The following is a 16311-nucleotide window of genomic DNA, read 5'->3' on the forward strand; positions in this document are numbered from 1 at the left end:
CAACTGAATATATTTTCAAATGTAAGAATTTACTATGATTTGTCTGATACTGAGAGAATAATAAACTCTAATTATGCATCATCCTTGTGAAAAAAATTCAATTAGTTTGTATAATTATTACTGTTATTGTAGTATACTCAATTTACTTGTAAGTAGTGCCAATTTTAAGTTCTTTTCTTATAGCAAATAATTTTAACATCCTGAAGATGTACCATTCGCAAAACGAATTGTATGAATAGAATTTGTTTACTGAAGCTTCGTTCAAGAAACTCCTTTTATATACCACCTTTAGTCATTAATCAAAAATCTATGTACTAAAGACTAGAAATTTATCAGTATCTAATAACTTGTAAGCGTTTTGCAAATATAATTAGGTTTTATTACTTTCTACCAATATCAAACTACGAGGGATGGCTGGAAAATATCACTGCTATTCTACCAGACAAACTGTGTGAGCCTCAAGGTCAAACGCCGTTTGACATTCCAGCCGGTTAGGAGGCACTGTCTTGCTCAGACTTTGTGTTTCTATAGTGGAGGGGAGTATAGTGAAAGTGATGAGGTGATGTTGCAGGGAAAAAAATATTGTTATTTTCCAGCCAGACTTCACATAATTCGAGAGAAAACAGCCATAAAAAAAATTAATATTTCTAGTTGACAGATCATCAGAGATCTTGTTGAGATATCCCTTTGTTAAGTAGAGTATAAAGTTAACTCAAAAATAATATTTTAACTTCCCTGGCAATTTGAATTATTATAGAGCCCATTAATTAACGAAAGACGTACTGCGCCAAGAATATGTTTTTGTAATTTCCAGCTCATCAATATCAGTCTAATGGACACCTTTCTGGGGTGTGCTAATTTTAGAAAAATAATGTGGTGAGGACTAATTTAGAAATATTTGGAATCGAATATTATATTAAAGGGGAGGCCCCTGCTTTCTCTCAACTCTTATAAGTTTCAAAAAACTTCCAGGCTTTGTTCATAGGAAAGTATCTAGTTTGCGACATTAACAAGAAGACTAGATTATTTTGTGAATATCAAAACATTCCTGGTTCAGTTAAAAAAAATCTGAAAGAGCTACTGCTGAAGAACAAGTATTCTATATAATTTCCAATATATCATCAACATCCTAATAAACACGAATGACCCAGCTCAACTGTACAGGCAAATTTAATAGTTTTTCAATTATTATTACTTTGACCTACCACAACTATTGTAATAAGGGTAAAACCTGTAATTTCAAAAATATCATTCGATTGTTTCAACTTTAAAATTTTCTCAAAAATACATTTATTAACGAGTAAAGATATATGAAAATAAAACTGATGCCACAAGCAAGAGTACATTCAAAGAGAAAACGCAGCCGGAACAGGGCTTGCTCACGTACTGGAAAAATTGTTTGTTGAGGACCTTGTACGGTCCATATGCAGGACACTGACGTTCCAAAATTTCTGCAAAACATTTTTCGGCCGTAGATAGATCACTGTAATACAAAAAAACAGTAGTGTTTAACATGGTGATGTCTGCTAATTTTCAAATATAACCGTTGGAAGGACTAGTGAAAATTTGAGAGAGACAATTGCGTAATAGTATGGTATACTTAAGAAAATTATTCGAAAGTTTCATTTTTTCTAGCCTCAACAATGAATTATAATTGCAATCAGGGTGGCGCATTATGGAGTTGAATGAACAGGGTTTTTATTTGTTATTGTTCGCCGACGGCCGAATTCATGAAGCAGGTGCTTATGTAAATACATTATATACTTGGAATGAAATAGTCGGACAAACAACAGCCCAAAAACTCAAAATGAACTGATCGAATTATGAATATTATTGGAGTTTTATCCCAACACCAATCCGTTATTTTAACACCTCGACGTGTGTTTCGATCACCAAGTGATCATCTTCAAGAGGAAGATCAGTTTGATCTTAGTGATCGAAACACATGTCGAGGTGTTAAAATAACGGTGTGGTGTTTGGGAAAAAACTCCAGTAATACTCATTTCTACACCAAAGGTTCCAAACAGTGCATAATAACAAGTACATGATCGAATTATGTAAAGAGGAAATTCGAACTACTACATTGAAGAGGATTACAGATTGTAAGTACTACTGTATTATATTTGATGAAACTACAGACGTTAGCCATATCTCACAATTATCTGTCATATTCAGGTATGTTTAAAAAAATCAAATTTTCGAATATTTTGTCGGTTTTATAAATTGTCACGCCTCTAATTACAATGAACCTTCGGTAGAATAAATTATGAATGTTAGCATAAACTGTCGTGAAACTAATGAAATCTTTGAATTTGAATATGGATCATTGTGTGGGAATTGGTACCGATGGGTGCAATTTAATGTTGGGTGAACAGAAAGGCGTCGTTAAAGAATTGCAACAAGAATTGAAAAATGCTCTGAAGTGCCCATGCAGTAATCACGCATTGAATTTATCTATTTCGAAGAGTTCAAATGTTCAGTCAATCAGAAATGCTACTGGTATCATGAAAGAAATCATCACCTTTTTCAATTCATCTTCTAAGAGACACAGTGTTTTATTGCACGTCAATGGAAAGAAATTAAAAAAGTTATGTTGAAAGACATGAATCAATTTAGCGATTTCAAGAAAGTTTTTCAAATATCTTTGAATCCCTTGATTTGATATCTAATTGGAGAGAGAGAAATTCCGCATCTAAAGCTGCTTGTCTGAAATTATTCCTTATTTCCACCAACTTCATTGTAAGTTTATCTTGTTTATCAGAAGTATTAGGATTCACACTAAACTTGAGTAAAATTTTGCAGGCTAAAACCATAGGTAATTTGTAAGCTGAGAAGATCATTACGAATGTTTTGCAGCAAAATAACTGGAGATTTTTTTCTTTAGTTTTTTTTTTCATAATTGAAACTAACCAGAAATTTTTACCAAAAATTAATTCTGAGCTATATACTTATGAAAATGTGGATTTTTTTGTTCTGTACTCTTTTCACAAAAGCTATAATTACAGTTATTTCAATATTAAATCGTCTGGACTGGAAGTCGTCTATTGTTCAATTTTCTACTCGCAAAGACTTCTACTCGCAATGAAATTTCAAGGAATTTTTCCAACAACATCCAATAATTCCATAATGCATCAGCAAAGAATTCGAAGAATGTTAATGTAATATAAAGTGGGTAATCAGTTCCCTAATTAACAAAACTTGTAACATATCTGTAAATCTAGGTGAATACAGAAATCTGGTAAAACTGTGGCACCATCTAACTTATAACCAGTACCTAATAAATCGTCTCTATATACACGGTGTTTCCAAATTACGGTGAAAAAATGTTTAGGCGGATTCAGAAGCTAATTTAATGAAAAAGTTCATATAAAAAAACATGCCCGGAAATGCAGTTTCCAAGATACAGGTTTTTGAACTTTGGGGTCGTTCAAGTAATACTTAGCACTATAGGAGGCGTGGGTGTCTAGATGGTGACTACGTAAGCAGTAGTTATTTACTTTTTTACACATATGGCAACTCACAAATAATGTTTACGTTTAGGTATTTACTTACAATCGAGTAGGGGAATTACCGCGCGCTATTCACCGTCTCCGTCAATATATTGTTTCGATACGATTGACGTATTGTAAACAAAGCAGAGCACGTTAATGTTCGCCTCATACAAATTCGGGTGTCATGGACTGAAGACTGTTAATTGGAATTAATATGTGTACCAAAAATTTTTAAAGAAGTTTTTGTTTGTTTTTTTGGAAAGAAAGGTTTTGTCTTTCTACTTCATCTTGATGCAAAAAAATGTGGGATCTTCCATAGAAAGGAAGGGAGAGCAATCAATTTCAAAAAATCAACTCTATATAAAGATGTGTATCATGCAAAGAAATAACTTTCAGACACAAACTGGAAGAAAAAGACCTCTCGAAACAGCTATTTTCATATAAACATTGAATTACACGAAAGAAAAATACTTTTGAAACAAATACTTTTATATGAGCGCTGAATTATATGAAAAACACTTTTCTCTATTTCGTTTGTATTCCAAATATTGTTTTGTTCATAATCACTTGAGTTTTAAGTTATTTGTACCTTACTCTTTGTTGAATATCATGTCAATAAAGTTTGTTCAAATAAATATTATGTGCAGTAAAGTCTTCTATCCTAAATATATTTTCTTATTTCCAGAATTGTAACTGATGACATATAGTCAGTGGGCATATATAGTCAGTGGGCATACTTGAATCAATGAAAAAACAGAATACATCAAAAGAAAAATGCATAAAACAATGTTCATGTTAGGATGGGAGGGGGGTAAAGCTTTGCTTACTTTTGCTGATAAGGACTCACTCACCCTTTCCTCATTTTCTATGTATTTATACTCGGTGATGAGATATAATTTCATGAATACTTCACGAAAAGAAATACAGGTCGGTACTGCATAGTAATTAAAAATGTACTTACTCACAAACTTCTTTTTTCTTGATAGTCTTCGACGAAGGCTTGAATATTTTAGAAAAGCATGTTCCCACTTGATTGGTATTGTCATTTTGTAAAGCACTGCGACATTGGCTGGCACTTGAACGGAAGAATGCTATAAAACATAATGAGAATTGTAAAAAATGTAGTTGTTATAGCTTGACAAAACTGTTTCATTCGCCACATCTTCTACAAAAAAATCATTCGATATATATGTCAGGAAACAAAGAAAAATGATAAAAAATCCAATAAAAATATACATTTTTAAAGTTAAAAAAACACATCCCTGATGACTGATTCCTACGTATCTTTTGGAGAAGTGATTGCTTATGATTACATACAAAACAGACATTCCAATTTATCTTTTCCTGAGATAATGGAATATAGGATTATGATTTATATTATTTAAAACATTCTCTGTCGGCAATATCATCGGATACAAGTCTAGTAGGTAAGTGAAGTATTTGTTTGTTAAATACCAATTCCATTCCTTTAAATGGCATGTGTTTCAGATACCAATTCTTTACTGCATCATTAGGAAAGTTTATACATTCCGCGGAGATGATTTGTAGATATATTATAATTTTTTTTTTGTTTTTTGAAGTGAATTTATGATTCTTCATGTTTAAATATGCTTATGCTATTCGAGGACCATCGTCGCAAGATGGCGGTGCATAACTCAAGGAAAACAAAAAACGATCAATGTGACATTTTGTATCGACATTTCTACGGATTATTACATTTGTGTCCGGTATCTCATACGAATTGACAAGATAAATTGTGTTTTGTGTTCATTTGAAAGGTCAGTTTTGTTTCTACCTATCATGTACTCATCATATTTTATGTACTTGGAGTACATAAAATATGATTGGATTCTAGAACGAGCTGTGCATGGACACATTTTCTGATCCAAATTATTACACAGACTCACTAAACAATTCCTTATTGATTTACCAGTCATTATCAAGAGTCGTTTTTTAGGTTTCTATTGTAATAGATGAATGCAATAACGAATATTTGTGAGTACTGTTTTTTATGACAATAATCAATATTTTTATTGATTTTGATGGTCAAATTATAAACACTAGATGTCGCCCACTCCGTGGTCCTTTCGATAATACTGCTGAGATTTATGAAAACATTAACTTCTATAGTTTTGTGTCTTAGATATGTTTCTAACGCCTAATGTGATATTGTTTATTATGTTAATGTGTAGGCGTCTTGAAAAAAAAACATGAATTCCACCACTAACCTGTTACATGTTCACCATCATTATGGCAAAGGAAATGCAAAAACTCCTTAAAACTATCCCGCATAAATTCCGATAAATACTTTTCCTCACTGGCCAGGCACGGCTTGATGTCGTACGAAAGTTCCGTCATCCTTTGTTCTAGTTTACTCCTTTCGCTATTGCAAAATGTTTTTCTTCTCTCAGGAATAAACATGAAAGCGTATTGTAGAAAGTCCTTGAAAGCTACAGCGTCTGAGTAAAGTTTATCGAAAGCAGCGGTGCTGTGGGTTTGATTCTGGCATTTATAGAAGAAGTAATCTATTAGTTTCTGGGATGGACCGGCCGGTACGGGTGGATTTTGGGCTGCAGTAAGAGCTAGGGAAAAATTTTCAGTTCATTATGATTTGATCTTGAATTAAAACATCACATAAAATTACAGCATGTCAAATATAGGAAGGGCTTTCTAAACTTTGATATGGTTCCTCCCACTAGCGAGATTTACCAAGAGAATACTAAAGTCTCTTCCTAGATTTGACAAGCTGAACATGTCAGTAACGGCAGTTTGTTCCTAAGACTTTTGAAAAACGATTATTTGAAATCCAGGATCGGTTGGAAGCTAAATCTGAAAGTCGACATGGCATAACTGTTGTCTTTCCGAAAACCCGTGTCAGACCAATGTAATGCTGGGCTCAACTGTCCTTAAAAGACACGATGAAAAAAACGTCACTTTCAACTTGACGTCATTGAAATCGACCGCGATATTCCGCTGGAAAATTGAATCCGACGCATCCTGATGGAATACGACAACAACATCCAGCAAGTTTCTGAGGAGGAACTGAAACTATACATCAAGGCCAAGTCCATAAGTCTCCGGGAGTCGATTCAATAACATCATCAAACAGCTTGTTAACCCAGAAGTGCTGCCCGAGAAAATGAAAGCAGGCAATCTTCGTCATCGTCCCGAAATTGGATCAGGACCACCTGTTTCCACAAAGTAACAGTCTGCTTACCTCGGCAACTGAGCCAGTTGAAAGAATCGGTCTTCAGTGAAAAAGTTGTGGACCGAAATGTTCTGCCCAACGAGCAATTTCCGAAGGGAGCACTCCACCAAGCTGCAGACTCGGAGGTTGATTGAAAAAACCATTCATGAGCTCAATCAAAACAAGAGTGTCCACCTCATCCCGCTAAATATTTCAATTGTCTTCAACCGAGTCTGGTACGAAGGCCTTTTACACGAGCTGCTGGAATTGAATCTGTCTTGGGATATGGTCCGGTAGATCTAAAACTATCTGGAAGGTCAGATCAGAGGTTCCTTCTCTGACAGGCAGGAAAGTCCATCGCTGGCGTGCCTCAGAAAGCCATGCACTCTCCCACGTAAGTAATTTCACAAGGCCCGAGGGTGTAAAGGCTTCATTTGAAGACAATGATACGGCTCTCCTCATCTCTCCCATGGGGCTGTATATATGCAACGTTCATTAGACGACCTCGAGCGCTGGGACTTGGATTGGAAGATCTGAGTAAATCCGACCGAAACTCAAACACTAACCACGGGAGGAACGATATCTTCTCCGGCCATGAAAGTGAGAATTTCTGGATGAGAAATCGACTGACAGCCGCGAGTCAAGTACCTTGGTCTTTTTCGAGAAAGCTGACGAGTGTGCCAGACACAGATCATCAACTGAACCATGTGAGGGTACCAAATATTTGGTATGGAACCAGTTTGGGAAGCCCGTGACGCTATAGTGTTTTCCAGAGACTTGGAAGAAATGGGCGAGTCAGATTTTACAAGATGTACTTTCAACGTGCTAACTTTCATTTGTTAAAACTTATTTCAAGGGCACACCCAGGGGCGCTATCAGGTTGTAGCCCCCTACACTATACTTGAAGAATCACTTGTGCCAACGAAACCATTTCAGAACTCTGTACATATTCACTTGAGTTGAGCTGAAAATTTGTTTTAATATCTTCATTTCCTCCATTTATTCTAAGTTCAGTTCCCTCCTGAAATGAAACCTGGGTACGACCTTGACTATTTCACAAACCAGAAAATATGACTGAGAAGGTTTTGGAGTAAGTTGTGCATCAATTTATTGATGTGCATGAAGTTTCGTTCTCGTTTTAGGTTAACGACACCATATGAAAAAATAATCACTTGTAATTTTACAAAATGAAGTAAAAATGCAAATGCTAACGCCACCAATAGTTCCAGGGTTTCAGTAAAATTTACAGTACTTAATTATTATTGAAATTTGACATTTCAAGTTATTATTTTCGTCATATTAATTTTCCGTGGTACTACTAGCGACACGCCCGGGTTTTGCAGAGGTAGAATCCAGAATTGTATTTTTATCGACAGAATGTAATCGGTCGGTCGGTAGCCAAGCGGTTCGGCGTGGGTGATTTGTTCACTCACTCGAATTGACTGCCGTGTTGGTCGGTGGTTCAAGCCCTAGTCTGAACGATCGATCTTCACTTGCTATCGTCAAACCCGTGTTAGGAATCACACGTTAAAAGGTAAGACCTCGTTAATCCTCGGCTCGCCACAAGTTCAGACTTCTGAGGGTTGTCGTTCGTAGGGGTGCGACAGCTGGTTAACGGAAAAACAGTTTTTTTTTAAACAGAATGTAATTGAAACATGGATACAATCGTCACCACTGCATAAAGAATAAGTGGAAGCGGAGAAATTAATATAATTTGTATATATTTGTATACAAAAAATATATATTTGTTTAGCAATCAACTATTTTATAAATTTGCAACTTTTGTGTTGATATAATTCTAGTTTTTATACCTACGTCCTTACATTTTATTTATACGCATTTTGTGTATATTGCTCGCCTGTTGTTTTACTATTTTTCATTTTCGATAGGTAACAAAAATATCTGCATCGTGGTTGAACATCGTCCAGGTAAACGGCATTGACTCGATACTACAAAACAAACTTTTTTGAACGGTACAGTGATAGGCCTATGTGTGGAAGAAAGTAAGTATATCTAGTTTACGTGAATTCTTTAATAAAATACTCTATTACTTTAAACATTTTTATTGAACTCCTTCAACCTTACCTTGACGAAGAAGTGCATTATTTTTTTTAATTATGTGTTTGTTTTGATGCAGTAATATTAATGAGAATTTAGTGCCTACTATTATGGAATTTTAGTCTAGCAAAAACTCCATGTAATGATGTTGTGTTAACTTCATAAAATTCATGTTATTCATCAATTATTCACATTTTCTATTTCATTTTCAAGCCCCGCTATCTGCCAATTTAAAAATTACAATGTGCGGAACACTAGAAATAGCCATTTCCAATTTGTAGTTAAAATTTATAATTACGATATAAAATTTTCTTACTGTAACATATCAAAGGCTTTCAATAAATTAGTTTTGTGAACAATTATTTGTGTAGTATTAAAACCGTAGAAACTTTGCAATGAACAACATGTAAAACTCAAGCGATAGTAGTAATACTTTATCAGTCTAAAAATCTAAGAATTTGCCCACGACTATCCAAAGAGCTCTCCTAGATTAAGCAATAGTAAACTGTTTTGTCTCACTTTTTCACCTGCAGACAAAAAGGATGCTATAGTCCGTTCATAATTTGTCGATAGCACAAAATGAGGGCCCAAGTCATAAAACGGTCGTAAAACTCGTAAAATCATAGGCGGAGGTTCCTGAGGTAATATTTATTTTGCGAATTTTGTGCAGTGCGTGAGTAACTTTTTTTCATATTCCTACAAACATATACGTACCTTTCGTTCCTGCTTGTTTTGTTTGATTGCTTGCGATGGCTTCGTCATCATCATCAACATCATCAAGTTTTACACCGGTACTGTTGCGTACAGTCAGTAAGTCTGTCTATTCACCAAGAGAGAAGACTATTGTTTTGAACGTTCCCGATGCTCTGGTTTCTCAGAATCCCACGAACACTGTTCGAACATAATCAAGAGTTGTGCCAACATGACGGGCGTAGGGGAGTCAACAATATATAGGTTCCTATCAGAAAGAAAAAAAAAAGGTATAGCTAACCCAAATACAAACGAATACTTAAAGAGGGGGGAGAAAACCTATTGAAATTGATGAATTTGCCAAAAATGGTATTCGAAGGAAAATTCACGAATTTTTTTACAAAAAAAAAATACCCAACTTAAACAAAATTTTACAAGAAGTTAGAGACGACCCGGATTTGCCTCATGTCGGACGAACCAAATTGTGGCAAGTTTTAAAAGAATTAAATTTCCGGTGGGAGAAATCAGACCGAAAATCACTTTTGATTGACCAAGAAGAGATAATATGTTGGAGAAGAAAGTATCTAAGATCTATACGAAGGAAGGCCAATTTACTATCAGGACGAAACGTGGGTAAACGCAAGTCATACTCTCACAAAAATTTGGACAGATAAAAATATATCAAGCTCCAGGCAAGCCTTTATGGAAGGTTGGTCTACTGGTATTTCCCCACCCTCTGGTAAAGGCAGTAGATTAATAGTTTCTCACATTGGCAGTGAAAAAGGATTTGCTAAGCATGGTTTGTTGGAATTTGAATCCAAAAGCACAAAAGACTATCACGAGGAGATGACAGCTGATGTTTTCGAAGAGTATTTTGAGCAGATGATTGAACATATACCACCAAACTCAATTATAGTATTAGATAATGCACCTTATCATTCACGACTAGTTGAAAGACTTCCAACGACTGCGTGGAAGAAACAGGATATCATTGACTGGCTGCGGAATAAGTCCCTGCCTTACGAAGATGGAATGGTTAAAGTAGAACTTTTAAAAATTGCCCGGCAACACAAATCTAACTTCAAGAAATACGTAGTTGACAAAATGGCGGAAAGACGAAACATCACAGTCCTTAGACTTCCACCCTACCACTGCGAATTAAATCCAATTGAACTCATTTGGGCACAAATGAAAAGCTATGTGGCTAGAAAAAATACGTCATATAAAATACAAGCTGTACGTGAATTGTTATATGAGTCTTTACAACATATTACAGAACAAAATTGGCGAGATGCAGTGAGACATGCAATAGAAGAAGAACAAAAAATGTGGGATCTTGACAATATAATTGATGCGACTGTAGAGACACAACCGCTAATTATTAACCTGCAAGACGACTTGGATTCCGAAGATGATCCTGTTTATTTTGAATTTGAATAGTTTTGTAAGTAATCGTAGTTTATATCATTTAAAAATAGGTATTAATTAAATAAATGTATCTTTTACAAATTGCAAGTAACTTATTATTTTTGAATAAAATAAAGAATTTTTTTTAAAATAAAAATACAGTTTACAGTACCTACAGTTTAAGAATATTAATATATTTATTTATTTAAAGTAACTAATGTTTTAATCATATACTCTACGACACTGGTCACTCATTTCCACTCAAAATACCTACATAATCGGATTAAAAGTTTTATAGCTGTATTGTATTTCTTCAGATACAAGGTGGGTTAGTCGAAAACATCTTAAACTGCCAGTTTTAGTTTGGTTTTTGTTATTATATCATATTAGCTGTCCTCTCTGTATTTCAGTTCTCTAATGAGGGTCAAACTTGCAGTGAGCTATCAACAAATTATGAACGGACTATACATAAAAGTATGTTTTATTTAGTATTTTTTGATGTCTAGCGTTTTATTTCGTGGATCCAACTGTAGAAAATAATAAAATGCTGTGATATGTGATGGAATTGGTCGATACTTGATGAAAATCCATAACGTTTTCTAGTGACAGGTTTTGTGAACTGTTCATTGAGAATCTCACGATAAAGTGAAATGCCCTGAGGCCAGGGGTTTACACAGGCTATTCAAAAGTTTGATCAGCAAAGATTTCGCCTAACAGCTTGGAAAAAAATCACATTTCTAAATTTAAATTTGTTTAATGTTGACTCACTATTTATATTTAGTTCGGAAAATTCCTGCACATTCTAAAGTATTTTCAGAGCCCTAGTTCTTTTGTGCCATATTTTTCAGATGCTTAAATGCGAGCTCAAAAGTTTTCATACCACTTTATTGATATGAATATCCCACTTGAGGTGACTAACAATTTCAATCCCGAGGTAAGTTATATAAGTTTCGTTTTTAATCATATGAAGTGAATTGTTCTCTCTTAGGTAAGATGATCACTTTTTGGACATTCAGATTTGCTGCAAAATGAAGTTAAGAATTTAGTTTTCTCTGTATATGATGGAAGTGGCCTATGCTTGATGAATATCTATAACGAATTGGTAATAAAGTGTTACTTGAATAGTTTTCTCTGGATTAAAACGTTAACTGCATTTCACTTAAATAGTTCTTTATTTCTTTTTTAGGTTTTGTTCTATACTGTTCTTCGCTTCGTCCCACGTTTCATAAGTATATATAATAGCATATCGTCTGATATATGAAAATATAATTCCTTCTGCTGAGAACAAATCGTTGTATAAATTGAAAACAACAATGGCCCTGAAACGGTTCCCTGGGAAATACCCGTTGTTACCTTTTTTTTTTTTATTATCAATTTGTATATATTGACCAACAGATACCAACAAGTCTGCAACAGGAGCCAACCGAATATATGTGGTTTCAATTAGAAGTCCTGGCATTCCTAGGAATCATCATGATCGCGTAAGTAGCTATAGCTACCGGCGTGACTTCCCGGTCCGGAATATAAATACTCTAAGTTAATAACGAGTGTGTTTGATCTAAATCAAGAAGGGACAAGATCGGGGTCATAACACCCAGAAATAAAACAAACCGCGAATACATTTTTCTGGCTAATGAAATGCTAGGACTTCTAACCGAAACGACAAATGTGCGGTTGGTTACTGTGCAAATGTGATGTTTCCCATTTTTGGTAACCAGGTTATCGTAACCACGTGTCCGCGATTTTCCTTTTTGTGTGTTACATTCGCGATCTTTCCTCATCTTCTCGGTTTAGATCAAACACACAAGGAGAACAAATAAAAAAATATATGTTTATTTATTTTTTGAATAATTCAAAGTAATATATGAATGACATCTAGTGGTGTCCGAAAAACAGTTACATCAATAGGGACTGACTCTGAAAAACCGAGATCATGTATTGCATAATTGATGATATATTTAAAGGTGAATAAACTTCTTTAAGGCCAGGGGTTCTCAAACTTTTAGACACTGTGACCCTCTTTTCAGGCTAAATATTTTGGTGACCCCCAAGTTCTAACTCTAAAACAATAATTGAAAAACTGCACTTATGGCCAAGTTTTTATCCATAAAAAACTAATAACTGGTAAAATGAAAATTAATTTTTTTCACTTGAATGACTTTATTATAAGAGGCAGTAGTGGACCTCACTGATTTTATAGACTTGCAGTAGTTTTATGACAGTTAGGAATCACACGTTAAAAGGTAAGACCTCGTTAGTCCTTAGCTCGCACAAGTTTCTCAACTTCTGAGAGTTGTCGTTTGTATGGGGGCGACAGCTGATTAACGAAAAAACAGATTTTAAATAGATTTTTTTAAACAGTTGTTGACCTCGCGCTCCTTCAAGTTCAAGATTTTAGTTTTAATAATGCTTGTATCGACAGATTTTGGAAAGATATTGAAAAGGAATACCCAAAACTGTCCACAACAGCATTGAAAACTGTGATGCCATTTTCTATATCTCACAACTGTGAACAGGATTGAAACTGAAAAATTACATTGTTTTGTCATTCCAGACATTGAAAAATTGGTTAACTCCAAACAAGCTCGTGTTTCTCACTAATAGAATACAAAAAACTTGTTTACAGTAATAACAGTTTTTTTTTTACTTTTACATCACATCTCGAAACCCCTTGGACACCTAACGCGACCCCCTGGGGGTCGCAACAGCTTACAACCCACTGTTTGAGAACGCCTGCTCTAGACAAATATACATATGTGAATATATTATCTCCTTATAATTGTGTTACATCTTCCTGAAATGATCCAATTAAAAAGATAATTTTGAAGATGATAAGAAATATAAATAAAATGAGAATTGTTCTGAGGGTTCCCAATGGGACGTTTTTAAATCGACCTTGTTTATGTACAGTGCGTGGTTTATTTATTCATAAGCACATACACACAATTTTGTATTCGAGCTTCACCCTGTAGAAGTATCAATAATGTTCACATGTTGTTTGTTAGTTAGCCTTTACGTCACCCCATGCGTAGCCACGGGTATAACCGCGATTTTTTGAGGAATAAAGATAATTGACGGAAAACCCATAGCACTACATCCTATTATTTATTGTATAAATTTCGTCAAAACAAATTTTCAGGGCATGAAAGTGCCCATATATCGAAATATGGTTACTCACCTATGAAAAGAGCGACCGTCAAACTTCTAGAGATCCAATTAGTTAGGTATAAAAACATTTTGTATGGAGTATAGAAAATCAAAAATTATGAACCGAATCGATCACAGTAACACAAGTGTACAACGAACTAGATGTTTTCTATATGGAACCAACACTGACAGAAACTAGTAGAAACTACAAAAACAAGAGAGAGAAAGGTATGTCAATTCTGCATGTACCTATTTTTGCAAATTGCGCAGGATCATAATGGTAGATAGATATGATGTTGTGAAATAGGTCCTCCATAAAATATTTATCTTTTTATTTCGAATGTTCTAAGTATTTATATTGTTTTGAACCTTCAATAATGCAATTTTCTTCTGTTAAAGAATAAAACTTTATTCCATGGTATTGTGACTACTCTCCCTATTTCTGTAAATTTCGAATGTGACTAATACACCGAATACGGTACCTAGTGTCAAAATCAATTGAGGAAATTAAAACCGGTTTCAGAAAAATTATGTATTTCTATGAATACAAATGAAATTTCATTATATCATCAAAATACCGATTAGGTAGATGAAACTCATAGAACGCATAAACTTATAGAGATATGAATATACGAATTCTGTAGTAAACTGCATTAAATTTATTCGACAATATTCGTGAGGGGAGATGTCACCGGCATTACTTACTCAGGCTTGTCCTTTGAGAACAGTTCAGACCAGCAGCACATTGGTGGTGTGTGTACTTGGCTTTGCAACTGATCGCCTTGGGGAGTCCCGTTTATATCTGATATTCGAGAACTGAGTTCTCTGTCGATCCCATAGATGGCGTCTTCGTAAAGTCATCGACATTACTTTCTCAGCCTTGTCCTTTAAGGTCACTTGATTTCAGCAGCGTATACAGGGCTGCTCCCGGCTATACAATTGTACGAATTGCTATACAACTCAATATTCTTTCGCACATGCATACCACATTGACGAAAAGCATACATTTTGACTTCATTTAGTTTTGAACTGATTCGAACGAGGCCAGGGTATATATTTACAAATTTCAATCATTTCGTCCTTCGATAGTCGAGTAATCAGTCTATTTCTGTCTTCCGTCTCATTATGATAGGCATATCCGTCTGTCATAGAACTCATAGAAGTCATAGATCACGATCACAGAGCACTTATTTTTCAGATTAGTCAAGTGTCAAATCTGTCGAAAACCGCTGACGCTAAAAGAAAAATAAATCCATAGTGAGAAAAAAGAAATGACGATCTTTAAATAAATAGTTATGAATGGTAGCTGGTAGTTCACCTCACTCCTCTTGATTTTTGTTTTGAGAGACTTTGTGTTGTCATTTGATTTGATACATAATATAAGCTAAAGCTAGATTAGCGAATACAAAATTTTCAATTAATATTAATGCAAATAGTGATCAAATCAATATATTGGCAATAACCATCAAAATATTTACATTTCACATACGATGGAGTGCCTGCGCAAGCGCTAATCGCTTTATTCCATCTTTGCATCATGTGGGAAGCTGTCACTTGTCAATTATTCTAATGACAGTGTTGGCGACCATTGATGCTATACAATTATAGCGAAAAGCATACATTTTCATCTGTCATTTGCGTACAATTTTTTTTTGCCTCAGAGCAGCACTGAGCGTATAGTTCAGCCTAGCACCATAGAACTACGCCGGCTCGAAACAGCGCTGTCTGGTGTTAAGAGAAAAGTAAACGTATTCACTCATCGTATTATTATTATGTTTGCGTTGTGAACTGATACAATTTTTCCACAACGCACTCAAACTGATGAATAAAGATTTGATGATAAATCACAATTCACGTCTACCTCTCAATCTACATCATAACGTTGTAGAATACGCCACACTATACTGTCACATGAACAGCGAAATGAACGGTAACTACCGTTCTTTGTTGAGAATTCGTCCCATGTATATGAAATCGTGTAACACACGAATGAGTCGCTACACCAGTGTATAGGCATCTCATGATGAATGACGGTTTATTGTCACTACACAGCTTTACTACGACTGTGATAGTGGTTTTCAATTTTCGGCTTTGGGCTGATTGAGTTTTCTTCTGAAAAATATGATGAATGAAGCTTATATTGGTATTAAATGAAGATCAGACTTGAACATGATCATATGTTGTGTTTGATTCTTATCTGATTCTGATTCCTATCTAAACACGTCAACAATGATTATGAAGTAAATGAAAAATGTATTCAAATTAATTATGATGGAACACCATAAAAGTAAACCAAAATATACTAAGTGTACAAGATAAGGAGAGCCAGCA

The 16311-nt window shown here is 34.8% G+C and overlaps 2 protein-coding genes across 4 annotated transcripts; one reads left to right on the forward strand and one right to left on the reverse strand.

The window, feature by feature from the left end:
* Window positions 1-184: 184 nt before the first annotated feature.
* LOC111502893 (uncharacterized) lies at window positions 185-14206 on the reverse strand. The gene is made up of 4 exons (XM_023157071.2): window positions 14012-14206; window positions 5720-6073; window positions 4453-4582; window positions 185-1483 (listed from the first exon to the last, which is right to left on the reverse strand). The coding sequence occupies exons 1-4, from the start codon at window positions 14067-14069 to the stop codon at window positions 1294-1296; spliced, it is 732 nt and encodes a 243-aa protein (XP_023012839.1). The 5' UTR covers window positions 14070-14206; the 3' UTR covers window positions 185-1293.
* On the forward strand, window positions 8067-12427 carry LOC141482405 (uncharacterized). Of its 3 annotated transcripts, XR_012465509.1 has the most exons (4): window positions 8067-8681; window positions 11682-11767; window positions 11822-11935; window positions 12020-12427. XR_012465509.1 is itself a non-coding variant. In XM_074175561.1 (3 exons), exon 1 carries the CDS (start codon window positions 10129-10131, stop codon window positions 10864-10866), a length of 738 nt encoding a protein of 245 aa, XP_074031662.1. In that variant the 5' UTR covers window positions 10033-10128; the 3' UTR covers window positions 10867-11767; window positions 11822-11935; window positions 12020-12427. The 3 variants fall into 3 exon arrangements, 2 of the variants coding, with proteins under 2 accessions (XP_074031662.1, XP_074031663.1); XM_074175561.1 differs by lacking the exon at window positions 8067-8681 and having other exon boundaries at window positions 10033-11767; XM_074175562.1 differs by lacking the exons at window positions 8067-8681; window positions 12020-12427 and having other exon boundaries at window positions 10033-11767; window positions 11822-11991.
* Window positions 14207-16311: the final 2105 nt, after the last annotated feature.

Source organism: Leptinotarsa decemlineata, unplaced genomic scaffold, assembly GCF_025532065.1.
Source record: "Leptinotarsa decemlineata unplaced genomic scaffold, Ldec_3_MD MMD2_tig00001064_RagTag_RagTag, whole genome shotgun sequence".
Taxonomy (NCBI): domain Eukaryota; kingdom Metazoa; phylum Arthropoda; class Insecta; order Coleoptera; family Chrysomelidae; genus Leptinotarsa; species Leptinotarsa decemlineata.